Source organism: Drosophila pseudoobscura, chromosome X, assembly GCF_009870125.1.
Source record: "Drosophila pseudoobscura strain MV-25-SWS-2005 chromosome X, UCI_Dpse_MV25, whole genome shotgun sequence".
Classification (NCBI taxonomy): domain Eukaryota; kingdom Metazoa; phylum Arthropoda; class Insecta; order Diptera; family Drosophilidae; genus Drosophila; species Drosophila pseudoobscura.
Window position 1 is genome coordinate 65,719,959 of NC_046683.1, and position 21,022 is coordinate 65,740,980.

At 46.6% G+C, this 21,022-nt stretch overlaps 6 protein-coding genes across 12 annotated transcripts; 3 read left to right on the forward strand and 3 right to left on the reverse strand.

Annotated features, from left to right (window-relative positions):
* The first annotated feature begins 584 nt into the window (after positions 1–584).
* Positions 585–1,467, forward strand: RpS17 (ribosomal protein S17). Its single transcript, XM_001354266.4, has 3 exons — positions 585–729; positions 934–1,085; positions 1,154–1,467. The coding sequence occupies exons 1-3, from the start codon at positions 727–729 to the stop codon at positions 1,392–1,394; spliced, it is 396 nt and encodes a 131-aa protein (XP_001354302.2). The 5' UTR covers positions 585–726; the 3' UTR covers positions 1,395–1,467.
* A 52-nt stretch (positions 1,468–1,519) lies between these two features.
* On the reverse strand, positions 1,520–3,242 carry Shc (SHC-adaptor protein). The gene is made up of 2 exons (XM_001354265.4): positions 2,942–3,242; positions 1,520–2,875 (listed from the first exon to the last, which is right to left on the reverse strand). Exons 1-2 carry the CDS (start codon positions 3,130–3,132, stop codon positions 1,795–1,797), a joined length of 1,272 nt encoding a protein of 423 aa, XP_001354301.2. The 5' UTR covers positions 3,133–3,242; the 3' UTR covers positions 1,520–1,794.
* Positions 3,243–4,906: 1,664 nt separating this feature from the next.
* On the forward strand, positions 4,907–17,914 carry Atat (alpha-tubulin acetylase). 6 transcript variants are annotated; one of them, XM_033384738.1, is made up of 7 exons: positions 4,907–5,420; positions 12,148–12,360; positions 12,444–12,599; positions 12,657–13,040; positions 13,529–13,697; positions 15,960–16,027; positions 16,721–17,914. In XM_033384738.1, the coding sequence occupies exons 2-7, from the start codon at positions 12,254–12,256 to the stop codon at positions 17,265–17,267; spliced, it is 1,431 nt and encodes a 476-aa protein (XP_033240629.1). In that variant the 5' UTR covers positions 4,907–5,420; positions 12,148–12,253; the 3' UTR covers positions 17,268–17,914. The 6 variants fall into 6 exon arrangements, with proteins under 6 accessions (XP_033240629.1, XP_015042475.2, XP_002134694.2 ...); XM_015186989.2 differs by having other exon boundaries at positions 4,907–5,388; XM_002134658.3 differs by lacking the exon at positions 16,721–17,914 and adding an exon at positions 16,159–16,641 and having other exon boundaries at positions 4,915–5,420.
* aay (phosphoserine phosphatase) lies at positions 6,586–8,025 on the reverse strand. Its single transcript, XM_001354264.4, has one exon. The coding sequence runs from the start codon at positions 7,700–7,702 to the stop codon at positions 6,887–6,889; it is 816 nt and encodes a 271-aa protein (XP_001354300.2). The 5' UTR covers positions 7,703–8,025; the 3' UTR covers positions 6,586–6,886.
* LOC6900997 (RNA polymerase II degradation factor 1) lies at positions 13,915–15,565 on the forward strand. Its single transcript, XM_002134657.3, has 4 exons — positions 13,915–14,202; positions 14,268–14,381; positions 14,443–15,048; positions 15,122–15,565. The coding sequence occupies exons 1-4, from the start codon at positions 14,131–14,133 to the stop codon at positions 15,350–15,352; spliced, it is 1,023 nt and encodes a 340-aa protein (XP_002134693.3). The 5' UTR covers positions 13,915–14,130; the 3' UTR covers positions 15,353–15,565.
* Positions 17,910–20,563, reverse strand: Cpsf5 (cleavage and polyadenylation specificity factor subunit 5). 2 transcript variants are annotated; one of them, XM_015186988.2, is made up of 5 exons: positions 20,206–20,561; positions 19,867–20,131; positions 19,629–19,794; positions 18,212–18,326; positions 17,910–18,131 (listed from the first exon to the last, which is right to left on the reverse strand). In XM_015186988.2, the coding sequence occupies exons 1-5, from the start codon at positions 20,334–20,336 to the stop codon at positions 18,110–18,112; spliced, it is 699 nt and encodes a 232-aa protein (XP_015042474.1). In that variant the 5' UTR covers positions 20,337–20,561; the 3' UTR covers positions 17,910–18,109. The 2 variants fall into 2 exon arrangements, with proteins under 2 accessions (XP_015042474.1, XP_001354297.1); XM_001354261.4 differs by lacking the exons at positions 17,910–18,131; positions 18,212–18,326 and adding an exon at positions 18,384–19,423 and having other exon boundaries at positions 20,206–20,563.
* Positions 20,564–21,022: the final 459 nt, after the last annotated feature.

Genomic DNA, 21,022 nt, shown 5'->3' on the forward strand with positions numbered 1-21,022 from the left:
TTAAAAATTAAATTTAATAGATTGATAAAATATACCATTATATACCGTAAATATAACGTCGGTTGAATTTTGACCTCAAAAAATACCGAAAGGTAAAATATTAGTGTGATCCGCCCGCGATCAAATATACCAAAATATACTTTCTCATGTTCGAAATAAACCGTATTATACCAAAACATTGATGAAATATACCACTATACACCGATTTCAATGGCAACATATAACCAAAAATGTTAATATACCGTAAATGGTCATCTCTGCCCTTTTTGCTTTTTTTAGCACTTTGATAATTATTTGTCGACAAAATTTGTCATGTATTTCGCTCGGGGCATAGGGAATAGTGTGATCAACTATGCATGCTCTACGGTTACATTCAAAATGGATGGTGGACTAGCCGGGACATTTTCTGAATGTCAAAACCTTACGGACTATCCCCGAAATGGATGGTGGATCGTCAGTGTGAATAGCCTAGTACGGACCATTCCAGATATGGATGATGAAAGCAGGCTATTACAAATTTTCGTTGTTATCCTTTCCCTTTTAAGCAAAGGGAGCTTAATTTGGCTAAGTCCGTTTTTCATTAGTATATTTACGGTATATTTAAAAAATGCGACGGTATATTTCGGTATATTTTTGAGGGTTACATTTCCGACGGTCACACTGTCCGGCTGCCACTTTGACAGCTCCTCTCTTTTCTGTTCTTTTCCGGTAGAAACGTAAATCAAAATGGTTGGTTTCATCTAATATCGCTAAAATTCGATGCAATCCTGACACCAAAAAAGCAAATATGTGAATAAAACCGCAGCTGAAAATGCGCAGCTGAGGTTCTCGGTGAAATTTTATTGATTGCTGTCAGCGAATTGCCGAAAAAATTTTTTGTTTATGTGCGAGCCCAGTGTCTAATTTGTGTTTCCCCCATGTACCGCTTTATAGGGTCGCGTCAGAACCAAGACGATCAAGAAGGCCGCTAAGGTCATCATTGAGAAGTACTACACTCGGTTGACGATGGACTTCCACACCAACAAGCGTATCTGCGAGGAGGTCGCTATCATTCCCACCAAGCCCCTCCGCAACAAGATTGCCGGGTGAGTTGTCACATGCAGCCGGAGGCCACAAGAGTAACCACTGACCAGTTGATGTAATTTTTTTGCAGTTACGTTACCCACTTGATGGGCCGTCTTCGTCACTCCCAGGTGCGTGGTATTTCCATCAAGCTGCAGGAGGAGGAGCGTGAGCGTCGCGACAACTACGTCCCAGCCGTGTCCGCCCTGGAGCAAGACATCATCGAGGTCGATCCCGACACCAAGGAGATGTTGAAGCTGTTGGACTTCCACAACATCCGTGGTCTCCAGCTCACCCAGCCCAACACCAACAACTTTGGTCGTCGTAATTAACTTTCTAAGTAGATGCAGATGATGTTCTGATCCGTTTTGCATGGGTCGCAATAAACGATTTGTGTAAAGTGCAGATTTGAAGTCTTTTGTGTTCCTCCCCTATCCACAGGAAATCCGCTCCACTCTTGGTTTTTGGTGTTATTTATTCTCGTTTGATGGGAAAATACTGTACTGCTCATATAAAGATGTTTTTGTATATTCAATCCATAAATAAATGGGTTCGTTCCTATACAATGATGCGACGATACATATATAAAAAATTCTCTACGAGTGCAATTATGTTAATCTAAGCGTGTACACGGATACAAGTATATATGTAGATGTATATGTATATATAAGTATTATGTATGTATATTTATGTGAAGACTTGCAAGTCCATATATTTGTGCTCTCGAGCCGTTCAGGGTGCAGCTATGGTGGCTCCTGCTACGGCGACCGCTGCCTGATCTTGAGCGGGCCGGCGTACGGGATTACGCAAGACCAGCTCCGAATCCTCCGATATGATGGGCAGCGCATGGGCCCAGTGGTAATTTATCAAATGGCTAATGCTATCGAAAATGCGATCTTTGGTGCGAACCACGCCCTCGGGATCGATGAGCAGTAGATGCTTGGGCGTCTTGCCCTCCAGCCCAGTGAGGACATACTGGCCACGCTTTCCCTGAGATTCGCGTACCAGGAAGTCCCCATCCTGCTGTAACAGACGTTCGGAAATCGGTCTAGAGATGGCAGCGTGGAACCAGACTTCGGCAGTGAGTGGACACTGGGGCCCGTCGAAGACATCGCGCACCTGGCCGGCCGTTAGGGTGGAGGAGGAAGTAGTAGACGCCGACGAATGCCCGAGGGCTAGCTTGTTGGTAGTCTGATCGGGAGGCGGGGAATTGAGGTCGATGAGGTTGCTGCTAAGGCGATCGCGTGGCTTCTTCAGATTAAGTTGAGCCACACGTGGGGCATGAGAATGCAATGGGAGTTGGGCCGTTTGATGCTGCTGCTGCGGCTGGGAGCGTTTATCATCGTTGGGGAGCTCTGGTGGCAGCTTGTCGGGCAAATCGTTGTAATACTCTTTGACGTTCTCCTTGCAGCTCTGATTGATGTTATCGGCAGTGGGATCTTTATGCCTGCTCAGGGCGTTGAATCGCAGCGCAAAGGCCTTGCCAATGGTCACGATCAGATCCTCGCTCTGACCACCAGCGCACTCCAGGACGTAACAGGCACGCCACTCGTCCTCGTTCTTGGCAATGTAGGCCAGGAAGTCCAGGGTATCGTTGTCGCCCCCCGAGGCAAAGGAGATGCGCGGCATATTGTGATTGACTATCACCTCGCCCGATTCCACATTGCTCAGCGTGAGGGCGCGGCTGGACACATTGATGATGATGTTGGTGCCGGCATGCTGCATGCTGGGCCGATCCGATATGAAGGAACACAGACGTCGCTTTCCGGCCGACTTCAGGCCTGCGGCCTCGCAGACGCGGTTGATGCACTCGCTGAGGAAAAACATGGGTAACAAAGTATTACTCAGCCATTAGAGATAACATGTGACTTCCGCTTACCGCGCCAGCTGCGTGCGAGTCTCAAAGTCGAGAGATTTCATCGAGGTCTTGACCTCAACGCAGCCTGTATAGCGGACATTGAATGCAACTCCCACGCCCATTATGACGTCGTCTGGATAAATACACCCGTCGCTGGTGCCACCGGTACCAGATCTTGGGGCGCCGTTGCCGGCATCACCATTTCTCGGCATTTCGCTGTGCGTGTGCGTACTGGGCGTCCTTTGAATCCTTTTTTTTCTTCCTTCCTCTTTGTTATTTATCTACAGCAGTGAGACCGCGGACTTATCGATAAAATATACCGTCCGACCCTCGGAAATATACCGAAACAAAACATCTCATTTAAAAAATATACCGTAAATATACTGACGAATTCAAGTTATATTTTACATATTCCTCGTTTTGATATTCCGACGAATATTACTAGCTATATAGAAAATTTAGCCATGCCCACAAAATTTTATACGATTGGTGAATATATTTCGTACTTGATTGGCCTTTTCGAAATAATTGTTTCATTCATTTCATTTAATAATCTTAAGTCTTAATAAGACTCAATGTTTTTAGTGAAACGAAAGAACTAAAGTCTTAAGATACGATAATAGTATTTACAAAAAAAATTTAAAAGATAAATGGTAAAGCTGAATATGTCTGTTCTCATAACGGATACCTGTTGACCAGCAACAGTGACACGTTTTAAGCTTTGACTTTTTTTGTTGAAACCTTTTTTTTTGCACAATCTAAAATAAGGGAGTACTTAAAAGTATCCAGACTTGTAGAAAATTGATCAATTAATGGGGTTAAAATATTTGTTCAAGGCTGATTGGCTGGACAAGGCACATTAACCAATTGTGGACTAGTGCGTACGTCCACGAAAATGTTGAATCTTGAGGAAATTTAGCGCAGTTTAAGTAATAAGATACCTGTGTATCTTTAAGAAAGGATGAAGAAGAGGATGGACCTACTACTATTACTATTAGTATTATATAATGATATATTTGATCAATTTCATGTATTAAATCTAATTTTCAAATGTATATTTATGAACAAAGGGTATACAAACTTCCGTACGCAGGTTTTTTTTATTTTCGCTCTCTCAAATCCTTGTTGCTCATTCACTTTCCAACAATTTCTTTTGGCGCGCACAATGGGGGCCTAATTGAGAGTTTTTGGCTCTCTTGCTCTCTTGAAATCGGTTAAGTCTCTCTTTTTCGTTCTCTTTGAAGCGGTTATGAATCGGTAGCAAAAATGAGTCCCATTCCAGACTCATGTGGCTGAGAAAACGAGCAGCAGTCCGCAACATGGGCAACATTCTGCATACCCTAGGACAAAGGATATTAAAGAATTGCCGAAATGTTTGTCATATCAGGCTCCAATGAATGCAGAAATAGTCAGTCTCTGTTGCAAGGCAGTTTATTGTCTTCTTACAGACACCATCGATATATACCCTCCACGAAAATAATGAATCTTGAAGAGTTTAGGTGTTTAGGTGAAAGATATCGGGGTCTTTTTAAGTAAAGATGAAGAAGAGTATGGACCTACAAGAGTATTATTATTAGTTAGTTAGTATTAGTTTAGCTAATATTCATATATTAGTTATTATTAGTATTACTTTTCGTCTCAACTTAAGGTTTTATCCTGTTTAAATAAAGGGGGGTTTTTCTTCATTTTATTTAGGGTATATTTTGAAAATGAGACGTTACTGGTTGCTCTCTCCTGGAACGAAAAAATGAGTGGTAATTTCGAATGGGCTATAAAGAAGGGTGTGGACAACAAACAACAACAGCCAAGACAAATCGCAAGTTTCGTACGAGCCACACACCTCACCTCTCGTGTGAGTGCAATATACCCTGAAGACAAAGAGTCGGTTTTACATTCAAGGTATATTAGGCGAAAGGGGTGCATTTTACCTGGCATGCATTGCACTTTCTGGGCCGTTTTGGGTGTACACGCCATACCCTCTTTCTCCTCCCATTATGTAGCAAATGTGTAGTTACCGTGTATGTAGCTTCAATCTCTTTGATTTCGGGTTTCGCTTGCGTGTAAACAAAATCATTACAATTTTTTCTGCCGTGCCGTTGCATTGGATATTGGATATACATAGTGATAGCCGTAACTGATAACTGTAGGATACAATTGTCCAATTGTCTATTACCACAACACAGACGAGCATCGCGTATACACACAAAAAAGACCGCTTTTGGCCAAACAGAAGCCAACGAATTTTTTGTTAAAGCGAATGAAATAAGTTTCAACGGCATACGTACATAAAATATAAAAATATCTTTCGCACTACTTTGGCCGGAAAGTACCATTTTTGTTGTTGTTTGAATCAATAAAACTGTGTGTGTGCATGCACGCCCGCATCTAACGCGCAGCCTCCGTCCACCAGCCACCAGCCCAAAATCTGCAGTAGACGCCCCATTCGGCATTGCATCTGGAACCCACCCGTCCGTATTCCGTTTTGTTGAATATTATTGCGGTAAGTGTCTGTTTCTTGGGACTTTGTGTCTTTGCTTTCGGCCATTCTTTGCCCACCGTCTTCGCGCTTTCGTGCCGCGGCCGTGTGGCTCAGTGAACACATAAATAAGGCATTAATTTTATGTCATGCCCGCTGGAATCATTACCGCCGCATGGATGGCCGATGGCCCCAGAGCTGGTGCGTTAGTCATTTGCATGGAAAAGATACATACATACATATGTATGCATCTTTCGGACTCGATGCGTCATTAGTGCCACAAGGCGGCCCCCGTTTAAGCCGTGCTTGCTTCCACCTCTCTCGCTCTCTCTCGTTATGGCTGGTGATCTCATCTGTTATTGCTTCCGCTTTGCGGCTGGCATTCTTCCAGCTGCCTCTGAGGCTGGGCCTGCCTCTGTTCTGGCCAACTGCAGGGATGGCCTTAATTCACGCCTCTGTGTATGCGATTCAGCCAAACGGCAGCCCCGTCGCACCTAATATGGTCTACGGTTCAGCTTAAAGCGTTTCCTCCGCCAATTAAGCACGATGACGTTGACCCTCAAACTACTGACGACGGGGTCCGCCACGGCTCCATTCATGGCATGCAAACCGTTTGGCGTTTACACACCCACGCCTCTATCTTGTTTTTATTGTTGCTCGCCAAGTGTTGATTACAACTTTGTTTAATTGCCTTCGAAGGCCTACAGTTGGCCAACTCTTTCCGTTGTAATTGGTTTTTGGCTCCAACCTTCGGAAAGACGTTAACAATCGAAAGGAAAACAGACAGGTAGTTACATGGATGGCCTATTTTTGTGTAACCAACTAAAAATCGACTAAGAAAAGCAGTAAAATATAAACTTTCCTTTTAAACGCACTAATAAACGCAGAGCCACAGAGAAAACTTCCGTGTTTCATTTACGTGGCACACTACACCCTGTAGTTTTACAGCATCTACGAGGCTGTTGGTCGTTCTTTTTGTGATTCCTTCTCCCCGTTTCCTTATATTTCATTTATGATTTTATGCCGCGTCATAGACGGCTGTAAGCATATAATTTCATACCTTTCTCCGCACTTTACACGTCTTCGAACCACTGTACCAAGTCACTGCCATCATGGAGCACCCTGATATAGTAACCTCTTAGGGCACCCTGTTAGCCGTGCTGCCCACCACAGAATGGATTCGTGTCGCTTTTAGTTTTCCATAATTTTACTATCGCTTTTATTGTTTTAGCAATGGACTACAAACTAGTAGATATATCGTATTTTACATGCATACACACTCAAGACACAGACCTGGACAACAACATTCACTATGAACTATAACACGTTGATTTTTTGAAATACTTAATTCGCCACTAGGAGGTGGCTTTAACACGAGCAAGACGGGAGGGTCAACAATTCTTTCAACTATATGAGCACGGTTGAAAGTAATTTAACCAAAAAAAACTCGCCACCCCCCTGCCCGCCCGCTCTATTACGCCATTGCTCCATCACTGGCCGCCCATCAGCTGTTCAAAGTCGGTTACGTAATACTGGGCCCGTCTGTAGACCTCGGGCCGCACCACGTTGCCGCCAAAGCCGATAAAGTAGTTGGCGGGCGGCACTGCCTCCAGATCGGTGGCCCCATCGCCGAGCATCGTGATGAGGGCGTCGTCGGCGTGCTGCTGCTTGATCATGGCGACGGCCTCCGCTTTACCGCCGGAGCGGGAGGTGGGCTGTGTGATGTCGAAGCTGTCGTAGGCGCCCTGGTAGTCGAACAGCATTTTGTTGGCATACACGTGTGCGAGGGGGATACCCAGCTCGGTGGCCACAGGGGCAATCAGGCAATCGAAGCCTCCGGATATGAGATACACCTGCTTGCCGTCCGCCTTCAACTGTGCCACAAAGCGCTTCACATTCTTGCTCAGGGTGCTGGGACGCTCGCGGATGAAGTCCACCACCTGCTGCTGGCTGGGTCGGATGATGTTGAGCCGTATCTTGAGGGCATCCTGGAAGGTCATGGCACCGCCCATCGCCTCCTTGGTGACGCGTGCCACCTCGGTGCCCTTGCCGCAGTACTCGGCCAGCTCGTCGATGCCCTCCTCGCAGATGACGGTGGAGTCGACGTCAAAGCAGACGATCTGCGACTGCTGGATGACCTTGGCGGCCAGCTGGGGCTGCTTGGGCGGCACTATAGCCGGTGTAACCGTGGTCTTGGCCCCTCCGTTGCTGGTGATGCTGAGCTGCTTGGCCAGCAGAGCTGCATTGCCGCCGCAGCCGTTGGTGGTGGGGGCCGGACGCGCCATGCTCAACACTGAACCGCTCATCTTGAGGAATGCGTATAAATTGGGCACAATTTTGTGGTTGCTGGGCAAAGTTTGACGTAAAAGCTTTACGTTAATCGCTTTGTTTGGTCTCCAAAATTTTCCGCTGCTTCTTTTTGTGTATCTCTTGTGCTTTTTTGCACACGCGCTTTACCCTCTTCTTTCTCTACGGCTCTGCTCAGCTGTTTTTTGTTTTTGTTTGATAAGGTTGGCCCACAGACAGTCCAGAATACTTTAATAGTTCAATAGTTTCTGAGGCTCTCGAACTGCTCACTTTGACTGAATTTTTACAAGTGAATACTGTTGTCGATCGCCCTTTTAAGAAAACTCGCTTGATACAAACACAGACACAAAATGCATATACACATGTATAGCTGCCTCTCCTCTCTGAGTCTCTCACCAATTTTCAGACGCTGACCAGCGATCGTACGATAACAGCCAATTACAAGTGCCTCTCTCTGTCCCGTTCACTGTGTTTAGTCTCTGGGTGTGTGTCTGTGTGTGTGTGTGTGTGTGTGGTACGTGTGCGTTAGGGAGAGACAGACAACCATCTGCACCGTTACATTCACAATTGTTTTTCCTTGCACTCTTATCCGATGGTAACGCCGCACCGACTGAACATTCACCTGCAATTCAGTTTTCACTGGAAATTGTGTTAAGGCAGCGACGTTTCCTGAAACGAGTGATACGGATTACCGAACGAACCTTTGCTCCCACCACGTTCTGGCTCCATGCGAGTAGAAGCGGGATGGCCATGTCTGGCTATCAGCAAACATAAACAAAAGAAATTATTTATTCGGAACTGTCATTAAACTCTGGCGACACTCGATTGCTTAGGAGAACCGACTGAAACTGGTTTCGTAGAGCACGCTTATCATTTAGCACCATTACCACCATTAGCACTGGGCTGATTACTGGCGGCGGCGGTGGTGGTGGAGTGGTGGCCTGGGTCGGGCGACCAACTGGTCAAGCATCGGAAGACCACCTTAATCACTTGTTTTTCCCCGCCACTCTGCTTATCAGGGTGCAGCGCATTCGCGTGTCTGCTCGATCCGATCAGATTTTAATACTTTCTTTTTTGCATTAATCATTGATGTGGAAAATAACCGAAATCCATACGGATTATCGCTTACGTAAGCTTCGGGTATTTTTAAAACAGAGGCAGACTTATATTTAAACTAGAGCCTGTAGTCTGATCCGATTCTGATGAAATTCTGGGCTGGAGTTGCATCGCCTTACGTTACAATAGAACATAAGCCGATCTCCCTCTCTTCTCGCTTTTCTGGGTCTCTCTCGTTCTGTCGCTGCCTGCTTTTGCCTCCTCTCCAGCAATTAGATAAAAGGCGCGTGCAAGCAAAAGCAACAAAAACAACAGCAACATCAATAGCATTGCCAGCAACAAATGCACTTTCAGTGGCTGCGGTTTCAGCTTTTTGTTGCTGTGTGTCGCTATTGTAGAATAACAAGTTGTTTTGACTGTTGGGCTTCTCGATCGTGTCGTAAACAACATAACAACAGGCTGCCGGACCGCAAAAGTATTTCATTGCCAAACGCTTTATAGAGGCATGGCCAATCGCCTACCGATAAACTATTCATTGCGTGTGCTGCGTGCATCTGCAGCTGCAGTCTCATGCATTTTGCAAGCGCGCCCCGGCCAGCGGCTTCCATTGAACCGAGCCGTGAACACATGATGATTGTATGCATGTATACCCTCGCAGACGACATGTTGAATTTGGCCAGATGTTGGCAAGGAGAGACGGAAGCATCAACAGATGTAGCCATGGTCAAAAGGTCTCTCTGTTTCTAGGAAAAATAGTCCGTGTCTTTATGTACCTGTAGCTATCGAGCTATCGTATTGGTCGAAATAAGCATAAGACTTTGTGCCGGTAGACTAACCCCGGTCCAAACTAACCCCAGACGTTGTAGTTTCGTGATTTCGTTCATACCTCAACCAATGAAGATACAAATCGGATGGCTATGTATGGATGACATGGATGTATGTCTGGCTTTGGGCCCCGATTTCAGCCTTCGTTTCCTGGCTTATAATTGCCGTTGCCTTGAGCAACAGGGAACGAAGAAACCCCTGGTCTAGGCAGCACCTGTGCCTGGTACACCTGTGTTTGGGAACAGCACCTGACATTTTTGTTGTTGGGCGTTTTCGAGTTTTCCCTTGCCTTGGCAACTTTGTTTGACGGTTTTTCTTTTGGGTGCTGCACTGCCTTTGGTTTACAATTATCGATTGACCTTGTTGCTGAATACATTTCGAGCCTAGTCCATTTCTATTTTATTATTTGCCCTCCCAGGTACTTAGAGGATACAAGTCTGTGTACATAGAGGTAGGCTCGAGCCTGGGACAGGCTAATTTATTATGCCCATTGACCAATGGCCGGCACACACGGAGGAGCGTTTGACGTGATAATGGGTGCCAATTTACCGAAATTTTCTATTTCCATTTTGAGGAAGGACGGGTTTTAGTGAGGCAGTTGACAGTCGCCTGTGAGCGAGCCCCGGCCCCCCTCCCTCCGAATGGGGTGCCTTCGTACAGGGCTGCCTGGCCAGGGCCTTGCATAATGACAGTTTGTGGGATTATTTTTTCGCAAACAGCTGATGGAAGCAGCAGGGGAATCTATACCCCCAGACAGAAGGCCGGGCCGGGCCGGGCCGGGCTGGGAACGTGCTCGTAATTGAAGTATTAGTTTTCATCACCAACTGAGCTAATCGGAAGCGTCTTTATAGTATTAATTAGCGTGGAAATATATATGATCGTCTGGCCCTTTCTTGATTGATTTGTTTTGTTATTGTGCAGTTGGCAACGCTTTTGTTTCCAACGGCGCTTTTTGTTGCCTTTGCTGTTTGTGCTCCTCCTGTCGTCGTCTGCTGATTAACTGTTAAATTGAATGAACACTCCTCCCCATGCGCTCGCTGTCTCCCGCTCCCTCTTCCTCCCGTCTGCGGTGCGGTGCGCTCTTCTAACTAGCATGTTGTTTACAGCTGCACGCGATTTTAATTCTTTTGATTGCTCTCTCACGCTCACTTACACACACGCACACTGCAGCACTCGTGTGTGTGTGAGAGACAAGCTCACTTGACACATTTACAAGTGGAGCGAAAGGGGGGAACAAGAACTGCAGTTTCGCTCCTTTTGTGGTGCGTGGTTTTCATTCTTTTGTTGCTTTTGCTGCTTCTTATTTTTGTTTTGCATCGTTTGGCGTATAAACAGTTACAAAGCAAGCTTGCTGTGTGGCAACGTCAACGGTTGTGTTGTGCACTGGGCAAATAAACAACAATACAACAGAAGAGATACATATACATATGTATGTACATAGGCAGAGTCAAAAGCCGAACGGTTTGATACCCGCACAGAATGCACCTTTCTACTGCAGCTTTCCGATGTACATATGTATGTATGTATGTAGTACATAATCGTGCGATTCCAGGACTATGCAGAAACACAGGAAACTTCAGCTTGTGATATCTCTGGAAACTCTAAATGCAACCGGCTCGACAAGAATAAGTCAGACGGATTCATTCGGGTCTGTCCGAAGTAGGTATACCCTGTGCTAGGGTATAACAAGTAGTCCCCTTTGCTGGGGGCCAAGCACATGTGCATACAGCCGTACATTTGCATTAATGTGGTGGCATGCTTGTGTGTGTGCGAAAAGGAAAACACGTCATTTGCTGCTATCGCACTTTGTAATTCGAGCAGCACTGCCATAAAGCTGCCATCGACGTCAGCGGCAGCGGCAACTGCGACAGCGACAGCGACGGAGACAGCGCCAGAACGACTCTCAAAGCTCACTCCCTTCCGCCCCGACCACCCCCCCGGACAAATACTAACCATCAACAATGGGAAAAGTTTTGTGCCCCGCCCCCATCAAGTGTAATTACAAAAGCCCCGTTATTGTTGCTCCGCGCTCTGCCGGCGTCGGCGCCAACAGTTTGTTGCACTCGCAAATTAACAATAGCAATGCCATGCAAAAGGGTAACATAACGTAACGCAACGCAAGGCAACGCTTTGTCCTGTCAGACGTCCCGCCCAGGGGGATATCCAAACGCAACAGTTTCGACTGTAATCCCAGTCGAAGGCCCTGATTTGGGTCAGAAGACAGTTGGCAACGCAACAACGCCAAATGCAAAACGTAAATAAAGGGAGGTGGAGAACGTAGCTCCCACAAAAATTAAGGTTATAGGAAACACATTAGACTTTGCCCAACCTGCAAACTGCACCCCACACGTGTCGGGTGCGGTGCTGCTCTCTCATCTGCTGAATCATTCTGGAAAAAGCAACAGCACTGATTGGATGAATCGCATGTCCAACAATTGATTCCCAAAGTGTCCGCACCCAGCTCTAGTAATAAACAGTGCCGAACCCAAGCTTATAATAAAATTGTTTGCGAATCGTTCTTGCAACGCTCCATTAAATCCAAATTTTTCGATTGCCATTGCAGGAGAAGCACCAAAAACAGAACAGCACGAGGCCACATTTCACATTTGTAGGCCAGAGTAATCAGGAGAAGCAACAGCAACAGCCACAGCAACAGCTACAGCTACAGAATGGCGGACTTCCGTTTCGATATTAGGCCATTGTTTCCTGAGCCGATTGTCAGGGTGACCTCGAACCTCCTGCCGCACACTTTTCGCGGCGATCGGCGTCAGTGCCTGTAAGTATTGAAACTGGACGCGGAATAGGAATATCGGTTCGCATCTCACCCAGAAAGTGTCCACTAACCTCTGCGTTTCCCAGAGACGCCACCTCGAAGATGTCGGAGATTATCGACCGTCTGGGAGAGCTGTCGGCCACGTCGCAGGGCCTGTCTAAGCCGGTGACCACGGCCCAGCGTCTGCGGATGTCCGAGAACCAGACCATCTATCTGCTGGCTGATACCGAGGCAGGACACAAGTAAGACCCAAGCAGCGTGTGATCCGAGTACGAACCTCAATAAATGTGCCTTTTCAGTGGAGCTGTGACTGGGCTGCTCAAGGTGGGGAACAAGGATCTGTATCTGTTCGACGAGGCCGGTCAGACGCGCAAGGTGGAGCGGGCACCATCCATTCTGGACTTCTATGTGCACGAGTCCCGCCAGCGTACTGGTCTGGGCAAGCGTCTGTTCGAGACCATGCTGAGGGAGGAGAACTGGACCCCGTTGAAGTGCTCGGTGGACAGGCCGTCGGAGAAACTGCTGGCCTTCTTCGGCAAGCACTACGGCCTGGTGCGCACCATTCCGCAGTCCAATAACTTTGTCCTGTATGAGGGATACTTTAATGAAGCCAACTCCTCGAGTGGTCATGCCCACGCCCAGTCTTCGCAGGAGGCCAAAAACGAACTGCACATTACAAACAGGTGAGTCCCTGGGGGCGTGACCGGGAGCGCGACCGGTGCCGGTGCCGGGTCTGGGCCTGGCTTGGCTTGCCGCTGTTTGTGGCAATTAAGGCGTTCCTTTCGCTGCAGGAAACATTTCACTTTCAGTTGGCCATTTTTTTGGCCCCATTTGCATATCGTATGCAAATCGGACTGCCGTCGTGGCCTGCATTGTTTCTTTCTTTGATTGTTTGTTTGGCCAAAGGAAGCCCCGCAAAGCCCCGACCCTCCCCGACCCGCTCCGATCTGATCGATATCCGAATGAAATCCAGCATAATTAATCACTAGTCTAAGGACTCGCGGTGGCCTGTTGCTTTATGCTTTTTCTTTCGCTTTTGCTGTTGCTTTCCGTGCCTTAAACTTAAACTTACTAATTGATCTTTCTCTCTCTCGCCATCCACATGTTGCGCTAACTAATGATAACCAACCATGACCATCATCATCAACCAACCAATAAACGAAACAAACAGTCCTAACACACAACTCTTTGGTGCTACTTACTTGGGCGAGGAAGTCAACCACAGGCGACACGGCTCCCAGCAGCAGAAGCAGACCCCGAATGTGCTGCTGCAGCAAATAACACAGATCTCACCAAACGGACGGTATGGCGCCAGGCACCCCACCTGCACCATGGCAGAGGTACTAACAGACAAGTGGATGTGCGGAGGGGTTTTGCCCCGGAAGAGCACCCGGGGCGGCCCAAAGGGAATCTAAAAAATTATTCTAGTTTAGAGTTTTTTTTTTGGCTGAATGATAAAAATTATTTGTTAAATAGTAGGCCACGGCCCCCAGAGTATTTGGAACTCTGAGTAGGCCTTTTCGCCGGTTCAAATTTCGTTGTTTCACGTGTGTCATTAGGAGAGCTCTCGGAAAAGTTCAGTTCAAATTTATATTCGAAACCAAACGGATCTCTCTTACAATTCCTAGTGTAGAAAATACTTTTTACTAGTAATATTATTTTTTTTTTGTTTGTTTTACATTCAAAATATTTACAACGAAATCCCAAGCCGAGTCTCGTCGCGAATTGTGTCAAGTGTTTCGTGCCGATTAGTCGTTTCTAGTGTTGAAAATTATGGAAGCCAAACGCGGTAATAATGCCTCGGCCACACGCCATGCCACTCACGCATCTCGGACTAGTGTTGCCGTAAGTTGAACGTGTAGCTCAACCTCAACCATCTTGCACTGATGAGGGTTCCCTGGCTTTTGCAGTCACGCCATGGCCAGCAGCCCGCAGGTGCAGGAGGACAAGGAGCCACCATGTCACGCAAGCATGTCAGCGAGGCCAGCCTGACGCCCAGCCAGGCCAGACGGGATACCGATAACGTGAGCCTACTACTCGTGTTATGCCTTCGACCATGCCGCGTGCTGACTCTCCCTCTTGCAGCCTCGCAAGAGTCCGTTGGATGCTCTGAGCCGGGCCGGCGTGGTTCGCCAGCAGGACCCCTTCCAACGTCGCTCGGGTCTGCAGGATGTGGACGAAGCCTTCCTGGCCACGAACGCCTTTGCCCGACCATCGCGCGTGCGTCACTCTGGACTAGATGGTTGGACTGATGCCGGCGCTGCCGTTCCAGCAGCTGCACCTGCTGCCATGGCCCCCATCCGCGTGACTGGCGGACAGGACCAGGCTCAGGTGGTGTACCAACAACAGACGCAGTCGCAACAGGGCATGCCTTTGCAGGCGGCCGCTGGCACACAGGATCAGCAGCAGATGCCGCCGACGCTGCAACAAACGCCGCCGGTGGCTGCTGTGCCCTCTCTGCAGCAGTTCAATCAGCCGGCCGCTGGCCAGCCCACTCGCCACGAACCGTATCCCACTGGACGGGCCCATGTCCACCATAATCAGCAACAGCAGCAGCAGCAGGTTGCCTACGATCAGCAGCAACATCAACAGCAAATTGCCCAGCAGGAGACCCAGGCCATTGGCCAATCCCAGTCACAGGGACAACTGTCGCCACGCAAATATCAACAGCAGCCGCAGACGCAGGGCTTCGTAAATATCACAAAGTTCCTCGATAGCTTGCGGAGAGATTAAAGAGCCGTTCCTCTGCCCCCCCCCCCCACAGCCTAATCAGCCCAATGTCGGTGGCGGAGAACGCGCTGCGGCTGGCGGACCTGGCAGCGGAGGTCAACAGCAACAGCAGCAACAACAGCAGCAGCAGCAGCATGTTGGCGGCGGAGCCGCCCCGCCTCCCGAAGCCGAGATGTGCACCACGTGCCCCAACTGCCAGACCACCATCTACTTGGTGCGCTCCGCCGAAATGGGACATGGCGACAATTCTCTGCCCACACAATAGATGCAAAGCATCAAAAGACTAAATTTCCAGTAGAACCAAATCACCCATACAATCAGTTTCGAAAGAAAATGAATTCCAGTAGCCCCCGAAGGAGTAACCTAGTGTCGGACCACGTTCTCTGGGCCAAATTCTCTGTAATCCAAAATTTTCCTTGCAAGTGTTTTGTTTTTTTTTTTCTGGCTCGTTAGTGTCGTGAGAATGTTTATATTTATTTTTGTTAAATAAAAGCCAACCCTTAGCAGGGATGTGTGTGTGCGATGTGTCACGACTTTCGCTGCCCCACAGAGTGGGTCAAATCCACCCTTAAGGAGAAAGTGGTGGTTGGATGACATGGAAGAGGGCAGGGTGGGTGCTGGCTGCGTGCCAAGGCGCTGTTTTGGGGGCGACATTTGGCCCACTAAAGCACCAAATTTACGTTTTGTAGCCCCGGATTTATATGAAGTTGTATGCTAAGCAAAGCAATTAATAAAGCAATTCCCTGATTCGCGCTACCACTCAAATGGGTCTTAATTAATACAAATAGTTAGATCTTATCACTAGAAAATACTAGAAATATTATTTTTCCCATGAAAATGTACCTAATTTTGCCCCGTTTTCCATCCCATAGATAATTTCTGGAATCTCGAAGGTCAGCACCAAAGGCGCAGGTGGCACCGGCAATGGAGAGTCGAGCAGGTGAGGCGCAACATTCCTTGCATCCATCTATCCATCCAGATCATCCAGAGCATTACCTCCCAGTCCATTATCATTTCCGTGTACCGTCTACATTTGGGTTTGATTTCTTTCTTTTCGTTTTTGTTTTTCAGAATCAAATAGATAAGGTCAATCCACATAAAATGCACACACGGCTACAATAGACATACATACATATTAGATAATTCGGTAGAGAAAAAGATTTATAAACTTAAACAGGAATTGTACAAAGCTTTGATTTTAGCCAATTATTTATACTTTCGCCTAGTTAATTTACACAAAGAATTTACTTAATGTACGATAAAAATCAGCAGAAGACGCTGCCTGCACTTGCCGCACCACCCCAGGGCCACAGCCACAGCCACAGGCACAGCCACGACCATCCAAACATACAAAAGATAATCCCACACTATCGGAACCGTCACACACAAACAAACAAATACCTGACAATTGTGATCACAAGATACATATCTATTTTTTAACATTTAACGACATTTACATTTATTTGTGGTAATTTATTCGTCCTTGTTTTCTTTTTACTTGTCGAGAAATAAAACAAAGAATATTCTCGAGCATGCATCGAGTAACGAACCCAATGTCCATCCAAGAATTTTGTTCAGAATCTCAGGAGTGCAAATCAGTTTCTTTAAACCCCTTGTAACCCTCTTTCGACAGCGGCGGCCATGCCGATGGCAACAACATCGCAGAGGAGATGACCGCCCAAATGGACTTGCATCACCTGGAGGACCAGCAGCAGGCACACGGGCACATGAACACCAAACGTATGGACCTGCAGGAAGTCGCCGACCAGGAGGAGGCACACTTCATTCGGTACGGGCTGCCACCACAGATCGATTCACAGCCCGAGTTCGAACCAGAGCCGGAGCCATTAACACCACCATCACCGCCGGAGGTGGCCGAGAGCATCATCGGGGAGAACCGTAGGCCTGCGGGGTTCCATCTCAGCAAGCAGCACACTGGAATGAAGAATCGCTCCTCTGGCGTGGGCATGGCTGTGATGCCCACCAGCAAGATGGAGTTCAACCAGGAGGAGCGCGAGGACTTCGGCGTGGTCAAGATAAATCGTCCGCCGGGACACAATGGCCACTCGCTGGGCCACGACAACACAGACGCCGTGTCCACGGTGTCCTCCGGCAACGGCGGTCACCTCACCAACGAGGGCTACAACGATCTTAAGTTCTATCACAACAGATTGTGGTAAGGGAAGGAAGACGGCCCCCATCTCGGATCTTTTGTACGTGGCATATTAAGCATAATCAAGCAGATTTAACCAACAATTTAGAGAGTTAGCATGTACTACTTAACCAGGCCTAGGCAAAACACAACCTACTACACAAACCACAACCAGACGGTTCCTGTACTTCAGTTCGATCATTTTGTTGTGAGCTTCTTCAATGTTTTGTTGAATCGTTCATTTGTTACAAGCCTCGCACCCGGAACAGCAACGTATCCGTTTCCGTATCCGTAATTTATAGCGTCACAATACAATACAATGTTAACAATAGCGAAATGTATGTAGAATAATTTCCGTCAGCACTAATTTAGAAAATGATTTTTTTTTTTTTTTTTAAACTCTCGATTTGTAGTAGCAGTCATGTATACTGAACCATATTTTACGGCTATAATCTCAATTGGGGTCCAGTCACATAATTCAACCCAATGTGTGTATCTTCCAATTGCAGCAAACGTGAATATTACGAGCAACTATATGGCGACTATATGCTATAACCAACCGCCCCCCGCCCCTCCCCCCAAAATATATAATCTCTAATCAACATTCCCGAATGAAAATTTGTCTTAAATTTTAGTTAATAGCGCCCAAATAAAGCACAATTTTTATCGATTCTATTTGCCGAGTAGAGGACCAAGGCTTTCCATTTTATCTGCAAGACAATTATGTACGATTACACACACGCATGAAATGGAAATCTACGGGCAGATCTGAGGTGCTGAGAAATCTTTAAAGTAGAGCTATCGTTGGTGTTGCAGGTGCTGCTGATCTAATCTAGTACTGGACATAGAATCCATCCGCCTGGCCTTCCTTTACATGTAGATGAAGTTGAACCTGGAAGTGAAGGGAGCGAGTGGTTAATAGAGGGAAGATCTATCCATGATATGATATGATTTATTCAAGAGTCTACTTACCGGCACAGGGCCTGCGGCAGCGATGAGATGATCGGTCCGTAGCCTTGCGAGTTGTCGTATAGCTCGAAGAGGGGCGCCGCAACGAGCTTATAATTTTTGGGCACAGCAAATAGTGCTAGATTACAGAAAACGATAGAGACAGAATTCATGTATGTAGAGATATCATGGAGCATTGTAAATCACACGGTGTATACGTATTAGCTAGATCGATTACAATCGGTTACAAAATTTACATATTATAAAGAATCTTTTGCGCTGCCACATGATATAAAAGCTGATATATAAGAGTCGTATGTATTATGTTTTACATTCATGGTTCGATTCGTTACACTCTAATTACTAGGATCCATCCGTTGGTCGGTCAGTGCTCTTGCTCTCGCCCAACGATGATCAACTAAAAATGATCGACTACTCTGATATGAACATAATTTCCATTAAGAGCAACATTATACAATGGTCTATGTGAATTAGTGGTGTCTTGTGCGCTGAAGCGGCAGCCTAGTGTTCAGCTCAGCGCACAAGCACAAAAATGAGCCGAAAGAGGTATAACAGAGTATTTCATTCATTTGGTTATGGTTACATATAAACGAGTGCTTATATTAAGGAGCGACTGGCCTGGCCTGGTCCTGCGCAGCGTTGCGCTGCATGCACACAAATCCGCACAACATGCCGGATTTGGGCGCACGTTACAATGCTCTGCTGCTGCTGCTGCCCTGCCTGCCCGTGACTCCCGACTATATTCGTACACAACCTTAAGACAAGAAGAACACATGACAATGACAATGACAGTAGTTGACAATAGTAAGAATACTCGTAGAAGTAAGGCAAATAATATCGTATGTATCGTAAGTATTGGGGGGAGGGGGGAATATACAGCTTGCGCTCATACAGTCTCACATTGGATGTCGACATATTTACAAAATTAAGAATACAAGAACAATCATTGAATTTCGGATTTTGAGTGATTTTGAGGGAACCAAAAAAATATGCCAACACGCTGTTCTGAGCAACAAATACAAAATTTGAGATAGAGATACTATGTTGTACAATGGAATCTAGAATCAAAACTAAGCCCGGAGGAATTCTGTTTTTATCTGATCTGTTTTTCTGTTTGTTCGTTTCTCTTGATAGTAGAGTTGGGTGGCACGACACACCAGCACGGCGCTAATGGAACGGCTCAGGGTACATCGTAACTGGCGTTCCTGTCCGTATCTAAACAGCATTGAAAAGATATGACATGAGGTTTGTTAGCGTATTCGGTTTTGGCAAACAGAAATTTAAAAAAAACGATACAAGGAGTATATAGTACAAATTGAAATGGTTATTTCCAATGCATTTGTGCTTCTGGTGCAGTTCTCACGCCACTCAATATACCTACGCCGTGGGGCTAGCCAGAGCCAGCCAATTGGATATTTACCCTTTTCATGGAGCTGAACGAGGAACAGCCGCTTGTGCTCCTTGGGCTTGGTGATGTGCGGCGGAATGTACGGATACTGTGGTGGCTCGAAATTGGGACGCCACCAATTGCCAATGGTGTCCTCGACAATCCACTCCTGTTTGACGCCATCCTGACGACCCAGCGTCTACAAAAGCAAACAACAAAAACTTCCATAAGTCATCCTTGCTCTGGGATATATCTTCCGATCTTTTCCTACCTCAGAAAGGAGTCGCTTCAGACCGTCGACCTCGTCCTCTCCAGCATTGAGCTCCCCGCCAGGCAATTTAAAGAATGTCGTGCCAAGCTGGAGCAGCAGCACATGCGGCAGCCCATGCTCATGGACGAGGAGCACTCCCTCCACGGAGCGACGCATACCAATGCGATCGAATTCCTCGCGCATTCGCTGAAACCTTGATGGCACCGATGGATCCTTTTCAAAAAGCGGCTCCTTGGTGCCGAATGTGTAGTTAGTCAGAGGATATCTATGCAGGGGATACGTTAATATCGGTATATAACGCCACGGCCATATCCACTCTCCATCCAATGTCCTACTTACAGGTTGACGGTGCGATTTATGGTCAGGGCCTGATTCGCGGCAAATTTCTGCGTGCCGTTATTATTATTGCTGGCACTTCCACGGAGCGGCCAGCCGGAGCCCGATTTGTTTGAGACTTGCGAGGACGCCATTTTGTTATACACACAACCGCCCGCCAAGGAATTGGTTAAAAGTACGATGCGATCACCGAAATCAAGGGTTTCACGATGGGAAATAGTTTCCCAACAATTGCACTATAGTTTAGTTGGTGCCTATTGCTTTAATTGTAAAATTAGCCGCGGTTTTCAATGATTTTTTTATGTCCAGCGTATTGCAAAAAAAAAATTCACGCCGGCCGCGCTTATCGATAAAACATACCGTCCGACCCTCAGAAATATACCCAAATATACCGTCTCATTTTCAAAATATACCGTAAATATACTGACGAATTCCAGATCTATTTTACATATTCCTCGGTTTTGATATTCCGACGAATATTACTAGCTAAATAGAGCCCAAATAATATTATACGATTAGTGAATAAATTTTCTACCTGTCTGGCTTATTTTGCATTTGCTTTTATTGGATATTGTCTAAAAAAGGCTTAGCGAAATAGGTAAAAAAAAGAGATTTTAGCGAAATAGGTCACACAAAAAAAAAACGAAAGAGGATAGTCGTTCATATTGTTCAATTTGTACATTCCGTTGAATAATTCTGGCTAACTAAAACCCTTAGTTCTGTCCATACAATTGTACCCGACTAATTAATCAATTGTCTATTTGACTGGCTTCTTTAAGAATGTTTCTAAAAAAGGTTTTAGCGAAAAAGGTCAAAAAGG